Raw genomic sequence first — 20,030 nt, 5'->3', positions numbered from 1 at the left:
CATACAGAAAAGCCCACATGTCATAAATGTACAGTTTGATCAATCAGCATTACAATTTGAATTTCACTGATATTAATACATCATCTAAAGTTCATTAGTTTTTTAATCTTTAAATGTAATTGTTTATATGTCTCAGGTATGCAGCATTATAATTCAACATCTGTATATGCTGCAAAGTTATCACCACCACAGTCTGTTTATCATCTGTCACCATACAGTTGACCCCCTTCACCCATTTCATCCCCTGAAATGCCCTTCTCCTCTGGCAACCACTAATCTGATCTCAATATCTATGAGTTTGCTTTTGTTTTTGTTTGTTTTGGGTTTCTTTTTAGATGCCATATATGAGTCAAATAATATAGTATTTGTCTTTTTCCGTCTGACTTATTTCATTTAGCGTAATACCCACAAGGTCCATCTTTGTTGTAAATGGCAGGATTTCATTATTTTTTGACTTTCTCATCCACTTTTTTATGGCTGAGTAGTATTCCATCATACACACACATGCACACACACATATATATATACATAAACACATACACACATGTCTGTTTTTGTGCCAGTACCATACTGTTTCGTATTACTGTAGCTTTGTAGTATAGTTTAAAACCAGAGAGTGTGATACCTTCAGCTTTCTACTTCTTTCTCAAGCTTATTTGGCAATTTGGGATCTTTTGTGGTTACATATAAATTTAGAATTATTTGTTCTATTTCTGTGAAATAGAATTTCATTGGAATTTTGATAGGGATAGCATTTAATCATTTTTTCTTTTTTTAAATTGCATTGAATCTTAAATATAATTTTTAATGTAAAGAATATATGTAACATGTGTTATAACTCATAATAATAAATACTCATGCATCACCCAACTCAATTATCATAAGCAACTTACATCAATATATATGATTCTTCCCATCACATTCTCTTCTGCTCTAGACTAGTTGTGTCCCTTCCAAGTTCATATGTGGAAGCACAATGTGACTGTATTTAGAAATAGGACCAATAAAGAAGTAGTTAAGGTCAAATGAAGTCATAAGGATGGGGCTCTAATCTGATAGGACTGGGGTTCTTAGAAGAGGAGGAGAGACCAGAGCTCTCTCTCAGCTCACAGGCACTGAGGAAAGGCTCTGTGAGGACATAGCAAGAAGCCAGGAAGAGAGTTCTCACCAGAAAGCCAAATCAGCCACAACCTTGATCTTGGACTTCCTGCCTTTGGAATTGTGAGAAAATAAACATCTGTCGTTTAAGCCACAGTCTGGCATTTTGTTACAGCAGTCTGAGCTGACTAATATACCTTCCCTCTGCTCAAGATGTAGGCATTATTCTGAATACCTTAGCTTTTCCTTTTCATACAAAAATCATGTGTTTCCCTTTGTATATATATTTTTTGCTTTTTTTTTTCAGATTTACAAAATTGTATCATAATGCATAGTCTCCAGGGATCTTTTTTTCACTTAATATGATGTTTTAAGACTCATCCTTGGGGGATGGGGTGGGTATAGCTCAGTGGTAGAGTGCATGCTTAGCATGCACAAGGTCCTGGTACCTCTATTAAAAAAAAAAAAAGACTCATACCTGTTGCTAAATGTAGCTTCAGTTAACTTTCATATCATAACATCCAGGATCCATTCTCCTGTAGGTGGATATGGGGTGATTTCTAGTGGGTTGTTTTTTTTTCTTTTGCATAGGCTTTTTAAATTAAAAAAAATTTTTTAATTGATGTATAGTCAATTTACAATGTTGTATTAGTTTCTGGTGTACAGCATAGTTATACATATATATTCCTTTTCATATTCTTTTTCACTATAGGCCATTACAAGGTATTGAATATAGTTCCCTGTGCTATACATTAGGTCCTTGTTGTTTATCTATTTTATATATAGTAGTTGGTATCTGCAAATCCTGAACTCCCAATTTATCCCTCCCCACTCCATTTCCTCCTAGTAACCATAGTTTGTTTTCTATGCCTGTGAGTCTGTTTCTGTTTTGTAAATAAGTTCATTCATGTCATTTTTTTAGATTCCATATATAAATGATAACATATGGTATTTTTCTTTCTCTTTCTGGCTTACTTCACTTAGTATGATAATCTCCAGGTTCATCCATGTTGCTACAAATGACGTAGTTTCATTTTTCTTTATGGCTGAGTAGTTCTCCATTGTGTGTGTGTGTGTATGTATATGTATATATATGATACAATGTGAGATATATAGATATAGATATAGCTCAAAGCTTTCTTATCCAGTCATCTGTTGATGGACATTTAGGTTGCTTCCATGACTTGGCTATTGTAAATAGTGCTGCTATGAACATTGGGGTGTATGTATCTTTTTGAATTAGAGTTTCCTCTGGATATATGCCCAGGAGGGGGATTGCTGGATTCTAGCGTTTATTTTGTAATGATTTCTAGTTTTGCTTTTATGAGCAGAGCTGCTGTCAACATTCTGTACCTGTCTCCCACTCAGCAGAAGCTTCTCTGGGGTGTAGCCCTGAGAGAGGAACTGCTGAGAAGTAGGGTTTGTGAATCTTCCCCTTTATGGAGTGATGCCAAATAATTACCTCAAGTGATCAGGCCAAATTTTACTCCCACTGGCAGTGAATATTTATCATCCACAATTTCTCCAACCATTACAATTGAGTCAAGACTTCCTAATTTTTGTTTTCCTCGTTTTGACTGTGGTCTTAATTTACATTTCCCCTTTTACTAATGAGTTTGCATACATTGTCATAAACTTATTGCCATTTGTGTTTCCTCTGAAAAATGTATGTTCTTGTCTTTTGCCCATTTTTCATTTCAGTTAATGTTTTTCTGATTGACTTCCTTATATTATATTTCTTTGACATCTATATACATTACAACAATTTTCTCCTAATTTATGACTTGACTTTTCACTTTCCTTATGGTATCTTTTGAAGATCAGAATTTTTCAATATTTTCCAAGCGCTTGTTTTAAGAAATTATTCCTTGCCCCATACATAGAAAGAAAGATACTTTCCTCTATGGCCTTCTAAGAGTTTTGTACTTTTTCTAAGATTTGAATGTATCCAGGGTAGATTTCTGTGTATGGTGGGATGAAGGGATATGATTTACTTTTCTTCCATATGGACAACTAGTTGTCTCAGTACACCGTTCACTGAGTATTCTCTCCCTTACCCTATAGTTTGCACTGCCCAGTCATGAATCAGTTTTCCATACATGCATGGGTCTATTTTTGAGTTCTCTGTTCTGTCCCATGAGTCACTTTATGTATTCCTGGCCATCATCACACTGCTCTAATTAGATAAGTCTTCATATCTAATTAGGCAAGACACACACACACACACAGACACCTTTTTCTTCTTCACCAAGAATATCTTAGAATGAGGAGGATATAGGTCAGTGGTAGAGTGCATGCTTAGCACTCTAAGCTTATAGCATATAGTTGATTTTTTTAAACCCACATTGACAATCTGTGTTTTAAGAGGAAGCATTAGTCTGCTTGCATTTCCTATGATTACTGATGTATTTGGATTTGTTTCTACCAACTTATTTAGCGTTTTCTCTTTGTCCATTTTTTTCTATGGTTCTCTTTTATCTTCTTCCCTTTATTTTGCTTTCTTTAGGATTGGTTAAGGGTATTCTTCCTAATTTAATTACTCCCTTTTAGTTACAAGTTGTATACTTTATTGCTGTATTTTTAATAGATACCCTGGAAATTTTTTCATGTATCTTTAATAAGTTCTAAATTTAATATTTTCCTTCCTTTAGGATAATACAGTGGCCTTAGAACACTTTCATTCCAATCACCCTGTTCCAGATTTATATGCTATAGTTACCAGTATTTTAGTTCCACGTTGTTTCCTTAAACCCATTAAAATTAGGTATAATTATCGTTTTTGCCTATAGTTGATGTTTTTATTTGTTACTGTCCTCGCTCACTCTTCCTTCCCACATCTCTCAACTTCCAAGGATCATTCTCCTTCTGCCTGAAGTACATCCTTTAGAATTTCCTTTAGGAAGATTCTATTCATGTAAAGCTGTTATAGTTTTATTAATGTCTGAAAATGTCTTTATTTCATCCTTTTTTTTGAAAGTTAGTTTTTTTTAAGGTATGCAATTCTAGGTTAACTGCTATGATTTCTCAGCATGATGAAACTACTATCACACTATTTTATAGCTTCCATTGCTGTCAGTCTAATTGTCCCTTCTTTGTAGATAAACTAATTTTTCTATTGGGCCAGAGAATACCTTGTTAGAGGGGACTGTCTGGTGCCCTCTGGGATCTTTAGCAGCATCCCCAGCTTCTACCTACTACTTGCCAAGAGCTCCCACCACCCTCTAACTGTGAAAACCAAAAATGTCTCCTATCATTGCCAGATATACCCACGGTGGGTAAAATCAGTATCAGTTGAGAATCACTTTTTCTATGACTGGAAAATTTTTTCTATAAAGGGCCAGATGGTAAATATTTTAGGCTTCGAGGATCATACAGTGTCTTTTGTAACTAGTCACCTTTGCCATTGTAGTAGGAAAGCAGCCACAGACAATATTGAGCTAATGAGCATGGTTATATTCCAATAAAACTTTATTTACAAAAACAGACAACAGACCAGATTTCATGGACAAGCTGTAGTTTGCCAACACCTGCGCTAGAGCAGCACTGTCCAGCAGAAATATAATGCAAGCCACCTTGTATGTATGTATTTTATATTAAAGTATAGTCAATCTACAGTGCTGTGTATAACTGAATCACTTTGCTGTACACCTGCAACTAACATTGCAAATCAACTACACTTAAATTTAAAAAAAAAATTTTTTTTTAATTGTCCCTACTGGAGAATGCAACAACTTGACCTCAGAGACTGGCTCATTCACTTTTCCTTCTTGCTCTTATTGTCTCTATATCTCATGCTTCATTCTCAAAGAGATTAAGGGAAATCCAAGAAGACTTCCCAGAGGAGGTGACATTTGGCTTGTGCAAAATTTTGGCAAGTGCACATGGACTCCAGCTTTGTGGGAACTGCTTGAGAAAAGGCCAGAAAGTGTGCTAGAAGGTGTTTATACTGAATATCTTCCATTTGTTCCTCCAAATCCATTCTTCATTTTTCTGCACCCTGGAGCTCTGTGTCCTGGGAGCTGACCCACATGAACTGCATCAACAGACTTCCTTGCCCTAAAATTCTAATTGGGCTCAGCTAGTGGAAGGCACCATCAAAGAGAGTTTTTAAATCCCTGTGGCTCTCCCACTGCCAGGTCACACTGGATTGGCCGCATCCCTTTAATGAAGGCCGCAGTTCCTGTCAGTTAGCGCCCTCTCTTTCTGGATTCAGGTAACAGATTTGTCCCTTCAGCCCTAGGAGTGATAACAGGTATTACACTGTCTCTTACGGCTTTTCCTAAACTCTGCTCACAGCTTTGTAAATAGCTCCTATGTTACGCTTTTCTCAAATTATCCATTTTGAGTGTGCCATCTGTTTCCTGCCAGGTCCCTGACTGGTACAGTGTGTTTGATTAATGGGTATTAGTTCAGACTGGTTGGAGCACGAAGAATGTGTGATGAAACAGTGAAACATCATGTAGCAACAGTAGGCTGAAAGCAGAGTGGGGAGGGGCTTGTCTTCCAGGCTGGGGAGTCCAGCAGGCAGTGGGCTTCTCAGAATTGACAGACCAAGAGTGACATGCTTTAAGAAAGCTAATCTCATAGCTGCATACAAAAGAGTTTTAGAAATTGGAGCTGGGGAGACAAATTAGGAGACAATTACTATTACAGGAAGATAACGTTTTGTTAACTATCAGATTGGCAAAGATCCAAAAGTTGATAGCACAGTTTCTGTCAATAAGGATGTGAAGAAATAGCATTCTCAGTCACTGCTAGTGAGTGTAAACTGATAAACCTCCTCAAAAGGCAATTTGATGATATCTATCAACATAATAAATGTTTATAACCTATTCAGTAATTCTACTTCTAAGTACTTAACCTACCCATAAGTACCCACTGCACACTTGCTGAATAATTTATGTATAAGGATATTCATTGTAGCATTCTTCTGGTGGCTAAAGATTGGATATAACCTAAATGTTCATCAATTAGAGACTTGTTAAATAATTATGGCACATTCCATATAACAGAACACAATGCAGCAGTTAAAGAGAATGAGATGGCTATATACTTATATGGGAAGATCTCCAGTGTGTCATTAAGGACAAAGGCAAGGTGCCCAGTCCTACACATAGTATGCTTCTTTTGGGGGAGGAAGATAAAAGGCTATACTGCACATAAGTTTGTAAATGCACAGACCAGAAGAATACAAAACAAACAGGTGGTTGCTCTCTGAAGAAAACTGAATGGCTGGGATCAAAGGAAGGAGAGAGATTTTCTTTTTATTCCAATCTTTTTGTACTTCTGCGTGAATTACCTATGTTGTAAAAATCCATTGCACTGTCATCTTAGAATCAAATGTTAATCTTGATATCAGTTCTAAAAAGTAGATTATGTATAGCTTTCTTGATGAAATAAACACAACTGAAAGATATTCAAGTAAAAAAAAATTTTAATAATATAGTACATGAATGTCGAGCTTGGTTACCAGGTGAATAAGTGGCCTTGAATTATTTGCTTGGTCTTATCATTCTTAAAGTTCAGAGGGAGTATCTGAATTACTGGAAGGCAGGCCTCTGACTAGTAACTAGTTCTTTCTGTGACTGCTGCTGATCTAAGTAGGGAGTGGGCTGAACCCTGGATTGGTGGTTAATATAGAAGACTTACTTAAGGTTATAATAATAAGGCAGAACGCTATCAGAGCTCTCAGGATTTCTCTCTCACGATTCTTCCTTCATTCATCTGATCTTCAACTAGACAGTGACCTCCATCAAGGAAGAGCACACACTTACCTCGTTCCTTATGTTGTGTTCTTAGCGCCCAGCACTGAACGGGTGGGTAGTAGATGCGCAAATATTTATTCATTTGAATTGAACATGGCTTTCTGTGTCATACTGTCCCTGCCCTTCCTGAAACTTAAAGCTGGTAAATAATTGACCTTTCATCTTAATTGTCATGGCCAACTTAATTTTTTTAACAAGAGAAGAAAATAGTCAAATAGTGTGATCAAGTTTTTGAGTTGGTGGTGAAACTTTTGAGTTAAACGCAATTGAGTTGTCCAATTTTTGTGGTACTACAGTAATTGCCATGTTTATAAATCATTGTATTATATGTAACATTAGCCACAGGACGTTGAATTTTTGTATCTTGCTGTTTTTGTTAATTTCTGCCTGATTAATACAATTACAACTAAATTTTCCTTCAATAAATGACTTGTCAATTATAATCAGAACGTCAGCATTAGAACGTATAAGTAAGTTGACCATTTCTCCTATTCTTATGGGGTTGAGACTCTGGAGTGGCACTTTTATAATTACACAATTCTCATATAATACTGTAATAAATTATATTTAACATAAGTGATCATAAATGAAGTTATTAAACTCTGACTCCTTGACTAGCATGAAATTTAATTGCTTTTCCAGAGTTGATTTTAATGAAAATATATTGTCATTACACTTTTGGTGCAATATGCCCCTTGTTATGACCACTATCGTTAGATTTCCTTAATAGAAACTTATTAAAATGACTTTAAGTCAATGCTTTTAATTCAGGGGTGTGACTTTAACATAGATTTGTTGTGGTGGTTTTTGTGGAAAAAAAAAATCCAAAAATCCATCCCAGTTCAAATTTAGGGAAAATGTAATAGAGTCTATCTTCCTAAAATGGCAGAGAGACTTGAGAAGATGGGATGAACAGGCAAGACCTGGGGATAGAACTGAGATGTTCTGGGCATCTCTCATCACTTTGGGCATCCTTCATATTTAAGTACAAATTGGCCCAGCTCAGGTACCAGATGCAGACTGCAGAAAAAGTTGTGCTCAGCTTATATAATGTTTTTAAAATACTGGAATTTGTCTGCCAAGTCATCTAGTCCCCAACTCTCTAGTGACTTACTCCCAGCAGCCTTACTCATGGACTTTACCTGCTTGGCCCTAGTAAGCACTGGATGCCTGGGGAAGAGTGACATCATTAAAATAAACATGGAACTTGGGAAGGAGAGAAGAGAAAATGGAGATTTTAAAAATATATAGAATTTGAAGAGGGAGGGTATAGCTCAGTGGCAGAGTGCATGCGTATCACGCACGAGGTCGTGGGTTCAATCCCCAGTGCCTCCGTCAAAAAATAAATAAGTAAACCTAATTAACTCCCCCCAGAAAATAAACTAAAAAATATATGTATATGGAATTTGAAAGGTTGAAAGGCAGGTGAGCCCAATAAGGGTGAAGGCCAGGGATGGACACAAGAATGTGCACATCAGTTGAAGAAGAATACAAAGAAGCTAATGGCAACACTGAGCATCACTCATATTTCAATCCCAATGAAGGGAAAGAAGCCAACAGAAGAGAAAGTTTAGAAAGGTTATGGCCAGAAAAAAAGAACTTCAAGAATTAAGAGTAAACTGCACCTAGAGTGAAGGGGGAAGAGTGGAGGAGGGGAGGGAGACAGTAGATTAGGCCCCTTAATACCATCAAAGATGAGTTTCAGCAGAGAAGTAAAGTTACAAAGATTTAGAGGGGGTAGATGTAGGTGTGGGTACATAGTTATTCTTTTAAGACAGCTGACAGCACAGGGAAGGAGCTGCAACACCCTCCATTATCCAATTGGAGGAACTCAGGATCTGATGTCTTAAAAGACCAGTGGAAAGGGCGTGAGAGCCACAGGAGGTAGGGAGGGATAGGCAGAAGTGGAAGAGGAAGCTCTGGGCAAGAAGAGCTATGCCTCTAGTAAGAAGACCAGCAAGGCTGGAAATGTTTTCAAATATTGAGGGATATTAGGGGGTGCTAACTGGATGGCCTATAACTTCTCAGGTGAAGTCTGCAGAGTTGTGAGCTGTAGTACAAAAGGGGCTGGGAGATTTGGCACAATTCAGGAAGGTAGGACAGGCTTACTGAGCAGCAAAGAAAGCTCAGCTGAGATTAGCAAGCATTAACTATGGTTCATACTGCTATAATTTTTGATTTTATTATTTATTACAAACTGCATGTTTGTAAGAAGTTCAAGGGATTTTATTTTTTTAATTAATTAGGAAAGCTAACTTTCCTATAAAAATGATGACTCCACAAATATGAATTGGAAGCCCATTAGTGCCACAAGCATGGTTTATCCTTAAGTGCACTTGTGTTGAACTATCAGTCTCTAGGGGAATAGCTTTGGATACTGGTCCAAGTTTCTATTGTAAAAATACGGTTGAGAATCTCACTATATGTTGTCTCTTTTTTATCATCAGGATTAATTCTCCTAAGCAACTGATCTTCCCCCACCCCCCTTCTTTTGTGGCTGTTGCAAATTGTGAAACTGATTAGCATCCCTTTTCAAGTTAGCTAGTAGTTGAGGGGAAAAAAATCTGGATTCACCTCCAGCTAAAGAATAGAGGTTGGCAGGTTACAATTTTTATTGGCCTCATTTCTGCCTCCAATTTGTGACTATCCTTGTTCCTCCTTGTAATTTTTTTTTTAATATTGTTACATTTCACATATCTTAGAAGCCACTTTAATCTCCTTTCTGGAACAAAAGAGAACATAAAAATATTAAACATATAAATACTTGAGGTAATTTAAGCACCTTAATACTTGTGGTAATAATTAAATAAAAAGCACATCTGAAGTTACAAGGCCACTAGACCCAAAAATCTTTTTGAAAATCTTAGTTTTCCATTTAAGAATAATGGGTGGTAGTGCATAGAGGAGAAAGCCAAATTTTAACAGTAGAGATTCATAGCAAAATGAGTGGAAAAATTAAGATTCAGCCAGATGTTTGCCTAAATTCTTTTTTGTATGATAGATACATAGCATCATTATGCCTGAGAATCTAAGAAAAACAATTTGCCCTCTTTAATTTGGGGACCATTCTGTCCAATTCATCTAACACTATTCCAGTGCAGTATCTTGTAGCAGTTAGGAAGGTGGGCTCTGGAGGCAGACTACCTGGTTTAAAGTCCCAGTCCACTTGAGCTGTGTGACCTTTGGGCAACTTAATTATGTTTCCTTACTTGAAAAATGGTGTTAACAGAACCTACCTCATAAGATTTTGAAGACATATTAAGTTTGTATGAGTAAGGTGCTTACAATGGTGTCTTTGACATTTTAAGTGCACAAAAAATTGGTAGCTTTACAATTGGTTAAGACTCATGAGCCTCCTGGGGTCCGGGCCAAAACTTTGGACCCAAATAAGTCGATGACTAGCTGGATGCCAGAAACACAAGCTAACATGTGGCTGAAGACCAGTGAGAAGTCTTTCCAGAGTCCTACTGAAGAAATACCTATGGAAGTCAAATCTGCAATTCAAAAAAGCTCTTAATGGCTAAGGATAGTTTGAACAGGTTTGATACCTTACCTCCAGATTAACTAGCTCCTACTAAAGCCCTTCTGATTTCGTTTATTAAACAAAGCCTACTTTCTCATGCAATTACTCTTATTTTTTTTGTTTTTTTTGAAAAAAAATTTTAATTGATGTATAGTCAGTTACAATGTGTTAATTTCTAGTGCACAGCATGATGTCCCAGTCATGCATTTACATACATATATTTGTTTTCATATCCTTTTTCATTAAAGGTTACTACAAGATATTGAATATAGTTCCCTGTGCTGCAATTACTTTTAAACACCACAAATCATTCAACATCAACACACAACACTCTTTTCCCCTTATGGCTTCAAACTATCATCGTCAAATAGAAGCTCCTAGACATTACCAAAATAGCAAAACTTCTTTCAAATGGTAGACCTGTCATAAGTTTAATGGAAATCAAAAGTAGGGGCCTATCTCAAATCTTAAAATAAAAACAGTGTGACAACAAAAGCAAACTTTGGGGTCCCATTAGCTGGAGTCAGTCCCACATGGGGAGTATGTGGTAGGAGTCAAGAGTAACACATGCTTAGTCCCACTGGACCCTTCGCTCTTCCTCAGGAAGAACACTCCAGTTGGGGGAGGCCACATCTCGGGCCAGCCAGTTGAAATCGTCAACGTCGTTCCAGTTATTTTTGCTCCTATCTAAACCCGAGCCCTCGAAGTCCTGGTCGATCCCCGGGTAGCTCCAGGTGTAGGGGGCGAACTGGATCCCGGTGCAGTCCTCCACAATGGCCCTGCTCGTCACCTGCAGGAAGATGCGGGTGTCTCTTGTAGTGTGTACGCGGAGCTGCTGGCAGGCGACAGCCAGCACGCAGTCACTGCAGTCCTCCAGGAACACAGAGGTGGACACTGGGCCGCAGAGCAGAGTGCAGCCTCGGGCCTTGGTCAGCCGCAGGGTGTTCGGATTGCCATACAATTTGATCGTGCAGTTACTCAGCTGGGTCAGAAGGACGTCGCGCTGGTGCAGCTCCTCGGCTCTCTTCTCTAAGACTTGGGACTGCACGTTAGAGAAGCCGCAGATCCAGCTGGAGCCGAAGCCTCCCTCCTCCTTCAAGGGCGGCTGGGAGGCCAGACTGCCTTCCGCCGCCGGGGCGCGGGGAGCCGAGTCTACTTTGGTGGCTGAAGCAGCGTCCTTCCTGCGGGTCTTGAAAGCGAAACGCTTCTTAGGCTGCATCTCCTCGCGCCGCTTGGCCAGGGCCGCCTGCAGTCGCGCAAGCACCTCCTGTCCCTGCCGCAGGTCGTAGGCGGCCAAGAACAAAACCGCGTCGTTGATAAGTTTCTGCAGCCCCTGCAGCCGAGCGGCCGCCTCCTCCAGCTGCTCGACGGACTCCCCGCCTTCCAGAAGCTCTTCCACGGCCGCTCGCTCCCGAGCGAACGCGGCGGCGAAAAAGTCGCTCTTCTCCTCCTCCACCTCCTGGTCTTGCCGCTTTTGCTTCCGCCTTTCCACCTCCTGCTGCCGCTCATGTTCTCGCCTCTGAAGCCGCTCGGGCACCAGGCTCAGGTCCCTCTGGGGCCCCAGTTCTCCGTTCCCCACAGCAGCAGCTGGGAACCCCGCAGTCTCCATCTTGACTTCAAGCTTCTTTCCTCCAATCTTCCTTCCTCTGGGCGCGCCCTCCTCAAGGCCTCCCACCAACGCGACCTGTGATTGGCCGGACTCGCTGACGTCAGACCATGGCCTTCTTTTCTTCACCCATTGGTTCCTCCGCGTTGGAGGGGGCGGGGATATGGGGCGGGGCCGACTGACAAGTTGGGTGGGGAGACAAAGGTCCTGGTGGATGGGTGGGGTGGGAGGCAGGCGGGGGAAGCTTTTTTTCCTCTTAAAGGGGCAGGACTTATATCCGGGATTGTGGGGTGAGTTGCAGCAGCGGCAGCTGCACATGTGGGTTTGTTTATAAGAACAAGGTTAGAAACTCGCAGGCCTCCCCCTCCCCCCCGGCTCCTCCCTACTACCCCCTAACAGGCCGGAGATCTTCTACTGGTGGGGGGAATGTGAGCGTGTGGTGGGTGGGGGGGGACAGGTAGTGGTGAGAAAGATGGAGGGGGGGGGAATATTGCACCGCCTGGCCCGCGCCGGAGGAAGCGGCAGCTGGAACAGCTGGCTAGGGAGCCGCTTGCATGCCTCTGGTTTTTTCTTTTCCACCACCCCTTCCCCCATCCCATTCCAACCGCCCCCAAATCCTCATCCTACCCGTCCCCACCCCTCTGCCGCTGCAGTTTGGCGCGGCCGAGGGCTCCTGGATTCCCGCAGGCAGTTACGGGGGCGGGAGAAGGCAAGGGGCACCGTGGTGATGGGAGAGACTAGGTCCCCCACTGCAATCAGGTTCAGGGGGCCCTGGGGGAGTCTAAAAACGGATTACTATTTTTTTGGCCATTTGCTGCAGTCGGAGGGGTGTGGGGGGAGGGTGAGATTCCACACCCCCTTCCTCTTCCTCCCACGCCCTCCCCCACCCTTCGCCGTCACTGCCTCCGCAGCTGGGCGCCGCTGGCCGCTTGGGGGTGAGACCCCAGTCTCGGGCTCTGCGGCTCTCAGTGGAACCCGTCGGTCTTTAGGAAAGCGATGGGGAAATGTTACATTATTTCTAGAAGTGGTGGGAGGGATTTGTCACCGGAAGTGAATGAGCCTAGCCTAAAGTCGGGACCAGCCAGAGGTGTGAGTGGGCAGCCCAGACGGTGCAGTCACTGGCAAAACCCAGGACAGTGGGCCGGGCGAGAACCGGGCGCGGCCAGCAGCCGGTGCGCGGCGACCTCGCGTGCTCGATGCGGTCGGGCGGAGCGCTGGGGCCTCTGACCCGACCGGCCCTTCCAGTCTTCCGTTTCACCCTTGTCTCCACACCCGTCCCCAGCCTCCATCGTTTTTTAAATCGGGGTATTTAATGGCCCAAGAAACTGTCACTTGACATTTCACGTTTTGATGGAGAGAAAGATTGGAGGAAACGAGAGAATTAAGACTCATCTCCAATTTTTCACTCCCCGCCTCCCTCCTTTGCTTCCCATTTAAAACCAAAACCAAAACCAAACATGAATTCCCGTATTTCTCCGCTGCAAAGTCAGCACAGGTCACACTGACAAATTCCACGCGGGGCTGGGGGGTATTGTGCGTTTGTGTGTGTGAACCTGCACCCGACGGAAACGGAGGTGCTGAAAAAACCAGTGCTTACGCTTGAATATATTCTAAGTTTTCTTTCGTTCACTTTGTTTCATGGGCAAGATAGACGGAGGCTTTTGGTTTCTTGTGAGATATGATTTCTTCGAGGCTGGTGAATGCAATATATAACTGGTTATCTTGTCTGAGTCGTATCGGGTAATGCAGTGGCTGCTTTATTTTATGAAGGTTTTGAGGAGATTTATTTTTTGCTAGGGGAAAAACCTGACCTCCCGCCCTTCAATTTTTCATCAGTTCAATCTGTCTCGCTCAAATTAATAAAGTTTGTAGCCAAATAAGGTTTAGTGGACTTGGGAGTTGCAGCTGGAGTGAGGCAACATTTTTGTATTAGCCATAGTGATCTGTGGGTAGGGGACAGTGTTGTCTGTATCAGAAGTGAAATGAAAGGTCGTTAAACCCTTTCAACTTCATTCCTGCCCAACAGGAGGTTTTGGCATAGAGTCCAGTAGACTTTGGAAGTTTCTGAATATTTTAAGTTGGCTAGTTCAAACTTTTATGAGAAAGAGGCAGCAAAGGACAAGAATGGACAGGTCACCCTGCCCACCCATTGTGTGGGAGGCACTTTCGAAAACTAATGTGAAGCCCCAGTAGGAATGGACAGGGGTCAGCAGTGTGGTCATCATGAAGCATTGGCTTGACAGTTCTTGACAGACCCCAGCGCGACTGCAAGCCAAGGTAGGTGGTCAAGACATGGTTTAAAAGCTGTTTCTAAAGCTGTAGGAAGGCATTGCCAGGCTGTATTTGCAACTTCTATCTGCCATTTGAGGGCAGTCAATTCAGTGTGCATCCTTGAAATGGATCCCAGCTTCTCAGAGGAAAGTGCCTGCTCTGATGGAAGGAGAAGGGGTATGCATACAGCAGAAGTGTGCCAAAAGGCAGGCAGCCCATGAGTTCTGAATCCTGCTTTCAGAAATACTTTAAAGAGCTTGTGACCCGAAGGACTGCTGTCTTATAGACATCTTGAAAAGTGAAAGAATTCTAAGGTGCCAGAGACTTTTAAAGATTATTTAACAAAAATTTCGATAGTGTAATGATTCTGTTTGTTAGTTTGATTTACTTTTTGACTTTTTGAAAATTTCCAAGTGGAGAGAAGAGTGTTCCATGTACCCATCACCCAACATCAACAACTCCTAACGGGCAGTCTTGTTTCTTCTAAAACCCTGTCCACTTTCCCCCCTACCTCACTCTGATTATTTGACAGCAAATCCCAAACCTTATATTATTTCATATTTTACAATCTATAAACATTTCGATGTGTATCTTAAAAAGATTAGGACTCTCTTTTTAAAACATAACCACAATACCATTACCCCACTCCAAAAATGTGGTGATTATTTCATTATCATCTGAGTTCCAGGCTGTATTCACATTTCACATTCAATTATTCCATAATTTCCTTTCTTTTTTTCTTCTTTCTTTTTAAGTTATTTTATTTGAATAAGGATCCAAACATGTTCTGTACTGTGTGCCTGTGTCTCTTAGATTACTTTTAATCACTTTAGAATCCTCTCCGCTCCCCAGTTGTTTGTCAAAAAAAACTGATCATTTGTTTAATCTAGATTTTTGCTGGTTGTATCTCCACACTATGTTTGTGATTTTAAATGCTTGTCATATTTATTTGATCTTTTAACATCATAAGGTGAATGTCTGTGTAGTGATGATATGCCACAGGAAATCAGTAACCAAGTAGTGTAAGCATGTTAAGCACAATTAAACAGTCTTTGGCTGTGCTTGGACAGCAAAGAATCAGGCTTTTTGTGTCCTGCAGAGTTTAGCAGGGACCCTGTGCAGGTAGGATGTGCCGGCCACACCTCTGCAAATCAAACAGATCCAGGCCCTGTGTTCTAGTAGCTTGATGTCAGAAGGAGGTGTCTGTCACTTATTCATCTTTCAGCAGATATTGAACATGTAGTGAATGTAAAGGATTCTTTAAGAGTTCTGCATGTCAAATATGAAATACTAGGCAGATTTGCCTACCTGGGTCACTGACTTTTCTGACACAAAGACAGTGAAAGATGCCAGCCATGATGGCATGTGTTGTGCTTGAAAAGGCTCCAGATTGGTCTGGGGACCAGCATGGGAGCAGCCCTTTCCTTCCACCTCTGCCCCTGGCTTTCTTTTCCCCTTCCACACGCTTCACTTGCTGAGGCTTTTTCCATCATGATACACCTGATGCCTAATCCAGGGGCTGGTGCTGATTATTTCTGTAACATCAGTTTATTAAGCACCGTGCCCAGCACTGAGCCAGGAAGGCTCTCCAGCTGCCAGGGTGCAAAAAGATTGGCAGAGTCCCTTTCCTCCTTGAGGAGGCCTCATCTGGGCAAATAATTACACAAACATGTAAAATTGTAACAGTGACAATTGACAACTGTTAGGAAGGACAGAGGGACAGGGAGTGCCCTTAGTGGGAGGTTCAACCTTGTTGGGAGGTAGTGAAGGATCCTGCGGGGGTTGAGCCCAGGCTGGAAGAATGAGCAGGAGTGAACAAGGAGGGGTGAGGGTACACTGAAAAGTGTCTTCTGGATGTGTGGGTTCATGGAATCCCTGGTGACCTCATGGAGAGCTGTGTCCAAGGAGCGCTGTGGGCAGGAGGCAAGACGTCGGGGGTGAGACGGAGAGGTGAGAGCCCTGGATGGGGCTGATGCCGAACCCAGGTAACTGGAGAAGTTTGACAGTGAAGGAGGAAAGGAGGAATAAATGGGGGGATGGTGTGGTGGCCGGGGAAGTTTTTTTTACAGAGAAAGAAGACAGAAGGTCCATAATATTATGGTCCTGGCATGGCTAGAGGGGATGGGAACCAAAACACAGGTGGGAGGGTTTGCAGTAGATGGAGAGAAGGACGCGTCCCCTATGGCAGTAGTGTTGTCTTAACTTCTTATTATGAAAGTTTTCTAACATACACAAACCTTTTGACCTCAACTTATAGTAACAGAAGCATTGTAATTTAAACAGAAGCTTTAAGAAACAGAAAATTCTCTTACGCTGTACAGTGATGCTATTTTCTGTTCTTTTTTATTGCATTTCAAAATGCTTGTCAAGACCCCCTAAATTAAGCTTTCAGTAATCACGCTCCAGCTTTGCATGGTGGCTGGCGTCCAAAGGGGCAAAAGTAGATGCCACCAGGCCTCTTAAGTCTTGGGCCAGAATTGGTACAGTCTCACTTCTAGTGCATTTGTTTGGTGAAAGCAAATCACAGGGACCTCCCAGATTCAAGACTCCACCTCTCAGTGGGTGGAGCACAGGCTCAGAGGGATGGAAGGAACTATGGGCAGCCCTCTATGCTGATAACCCACCATGCTGTAGATAAATGGTTTCGCTAACTCTTCTATGGGATTTACCACATGCCCTTTTGTGCCTGGCAGTGGCTGAGCATCTCCACGTATTCCACGTATTACTTCATTCAGCCTTCACGACATCCCTGTGCTGTTTGCACGCACTACTTGTCATCCCCATTGAACAGAGGAAGAACAGAAGAGGTGAAGGTGACTTCCTCAGGACCGAGATCTAGTGAGTGGTTGAGCTGAGATGTGAATGGAGGCAGTCAGGTTCCTGAGTCCAACCTGTCTGATCATGATACTGCATCTGATCACCCTTGCGAACCACATCTGGAGTCTTCCAAGCAGGGAATCAGAGTCATCCACAGAGACTCGTTCACCCTCACTGGTCCACCCAGGCATTTACAAATACCGTTAATTCATTGTCTCTCTCCCTCCCTCCCTCGCTCTCCCTCTCTCTCTGTCTCGGCTGGCTCTCTCTCTTCAGGCCTTAGCCCCCTTCCTCATCTCCTCCTTGGGCTCTTGCTCTAGACCCCCATCTGGCCCCCTCCCCCTGTGCTTCCCTGAGCTCTCCAGTCCTCCGTGCCTCAGCCACTTATTGCCCTAAAATTCAAGCTGACTGTGTCACTTTACCTAAAAGTTCTGCCAGCTCCCTATCATCTGTTACTGTTCATAGTCTTTGGTGTGGATGCCAGGCCCTTCACCACCTGTGCCCAGCATGCCTCACCGTCGCCTTCACTCCAGCCACCCCATACTCTGCTGTTACATCCACACTCATGCTCACTCACTTCCGTGTATTTGTGCTGCACTCATTAAATCAGCACTGACTCTGCTGGGCACTTTGCTAGGAGATGGAGGTACTATCCTGACGAACACATCCACAGGGCTCCCTCAGAGCTTCCAGGCTCCGTGCGGATGCAGACGACTACAAGGTGGTGTGATGTGTACTGTAAAGGGAGAAATCTTGGGTGCTGAGCACACACAGGATCACCTAACCCAGAATAGGAGAATCAGGGGAGGGAGCGTCTTTCAGGAAATCTAAGCTGGATCTTAAAGAACGAGTGATATCTAACCAGGTGAAGGGAGAAAGCAGAGTCACTCATTCATTTATTTCTTTCTATTAATATTCACAGAGCACCAACTGTGTTCCAACCACTCTTCTAGATGTTGGAAATACTGCAGTGAACAAAACAGACCAGAAGTCCCTGGCCTCAAGCCAAGAGAGCTCCAGTGCCTCTAGCCACAGAGACAGGGTGCGTGTGGCAAGCCTGTTAGATGTGTTAGAGCAACGTCCCCAGCGGGGACTGCGCGTTAGTGTCACGTGGGGAGCTTTGCGGCCTCCTGACGCCCAGGGCCTTGCCTCGAGGAATTCAGTCAGAATGCCAGGGAGTGGGCACGACACTAGTGTTTTTTTAAACTCCCCAGGTGGTTGTACTGGGCAACCAGGGTTGGCAGCCACCGCATTAGATGAACTGACAATCAGAGAAGAAGTTAGGGAGGTGAGTAGAGGCCAGACCACCGAGGGTCTTGTAAGTCCTGTTAGGAAGTTTTGTCCTAATTGTGAAGGCACCGGGAGCTAGTGCAGGATTTAAGCAGGATAATGACAGCATCAGATGACTCCCACCCACCTACTCCTTTTTTTCCCCCTTTAACAAAGGCTCAATCTAGATGCTCTGTGCAGAATGGATTCACGTGGAGCAGAAGTGAACTGATGTCAGTTTGGAGGCTGTTGCAGAAGCCAAGGACAAATGGTGGTGCTGGGCTGTGGGGATGGCAGTGAGGAGAGAGAGGAAGGGGCCACGGCTGAGAGTTGTAGAAGGAGACTAGACAGGACTCCGTGATTCACCGGAAGTAAGGGATACAGGAGGGCAAAGAGTTGTGGAAGGTTCCAGCTCGGGGAGCCAGGTCTGTAGTGAACTTGGTGCAAGATGAGCAGGTTTGGAGAGAGCTGGTGGGTCCACGTGGGACCTGCTGCTTACTCCCTTGTTCTGCTGCCCGCAATCCTGTTTTTTCTTCTCCACATGACAGGGCACTTGTCTCAAATAAGACCTGTTTTACACATCTCTTCCTCCAGGAAGCCTATCTGGATTCTTCCATCCATTGGCTCTGGGTGAGTGTTTATCAGCTTGTGAAGTCAGTATCCTGACTGTATATGTGCAGCCATCTAGTCTGCAGTTTGGGCTTCTCTAACCGGGGATGTGTTTTATTCCACACCGTATGCCTAGCATAGCACCTGGTACACGTTAATAAAGGCTTGTTCAGTAGATTAATGGGTGAAGAGTTGGGCTGGAAGCAAGACCTCTCCTACAAGTGAGTCCGGGGGCTTACTGTCCTCATTTCTAGGTAAGGGATGGAAGGAGTCCAGGCGCAGGAGGAGGATATTTGTTGAGCTGATCAGGAAAGAGGCCAAGTTAACAAGGTGCATCAGCTGCTGGCTCCAAGATAAATATTGTATGAATTTCCAGCATGCAACATAGTAATTCACAGTTTTTAAAGGTTATACTCCATTTATAGTTATTATAAAATATGGGCTATATTCCCTGTGCTGTGTAATATATCCCTGTAGCTTATTTATTTTATACATAGTAGTTCGTGCCTCTTAATCCCCTATCCCTGTCTTGCCCCTCCCCGCTTACCTCTTCCCACTGGTAACCACTAGTTTGTTCTCTGTATCTGTTATTCTGTTTCTGTTTTGCTATATTCACTAGTTTGTTTTATTTTTTAGATTCCACATTTAAGTGATATCATATGGTATTTGTCTTTCTCTGTCTGACTTATTTTACTAAGCATAAAACCCTCCGAGTTCATCCATGTTGCAAATGGCAAAATTTCATTCTTTTTAATGGCTGGGTAGTATTCAGTTGCTTGCAGATGTGTGTGTGTGTGTGTGCGTGTGCATTACATCTTCTTTATCCATTCATCTGTTGATTGACACTTAGGTTGCTTCCATATCTTGGCTATGGTAAAAATGCTGCTATGAACATCATTTGAGTGCATGTATCTTTTCAAATTAATATTTTGCTTTTTCCAGATCTATACCCAGGAGTGGGATTGCTGGGTCATTCTATGGAAGTTCTATTTTTAGTTTTGAGGCACCTCCATACTGTTTTTCAGTGACTGCACCAATTTACATTCTTACTGACAGTGTGAATTGTCTTTTG

The 20,030-nt window shown here is 42.6% G+C and overlaps 2 protein-coding genes across 3 annotated transcripts in view; one reads left to right on the top strand and one right to left on the bottom strand.

Moving 5' to 3' along the window:
• Nucleotides 1-10,494: 10,494 nt before the first annotated feature.
• On the bottom strand, nt 10,495-12,201 carry TBCC (tubulin folding cofactor C). The gene has a single exon (XM_006201998.4). The coding sequence runs from the start codon at nt 11,993-11,995 to the stop codon at nt 10,958-10,960; it is 1,038 nt and encodes a 345-aa protein (XP_006202060.3). The 5' UTR covers nt 11,996-12,201; the 3' UTR covers nt 10,495-10,957.
• A 67-nt stretch (nt 12,202-12,268) lies between these two features.
• BICRAL (BICRA like chromatin remodeling complex associated protein) overlaps nt 12,269-20,030 on the top strand; it is an 84,642-nt gene continuing 76,880 nt past the window's right edge. The window contains exons 1-4 of one of the 2 annotated variants that reach the window (XM_072944984.1): nt 15,764-16,248; nt 16,957-17,101; nt 18,003-18,122; nt 18,898-18,979. The gene's annotated coding sequence lies outside the window, so the exon portion shown is untranslated. Of the gene's footprint in view, nt 12,283-15,763; nt 16,249-16,956; nt 17,102-18,002; nt 18,123-18,897; nt 18,980-20,030 lie in introns of those variants that run through there. The other variant, XM_072944985.1, reaches the window with a different exon arrangement.

This window comes from Vicugna pacos, chromosome 20 (assembly GCF_048564905.1).
Source record: "Vicugna pacos chromosome 20, VicPac4, whole genome shotgun sequence".
Taxonomy (NCBI): Eukaryota; Metazoa; Chordata; class Mammalia; order Artiodactyla; family Camelidae; genus Vicugna; species Vicugna pacos.
The sequence above is the reverse complement of the archived record's forward strand: the minus strand, read 5'-3'. Positions and strand labels throughout refer to the sequence as shown.

What these genes read in the sequence shown, in the direction of transcription:
- TBCC (XM_006201998.4), bottom strand. Translation starts at nt 11,995, where the DNA reads ATGGAGACTGCGGGGTTCCCAGCTGCTGCTGTGGGGAACGGAGAACTG.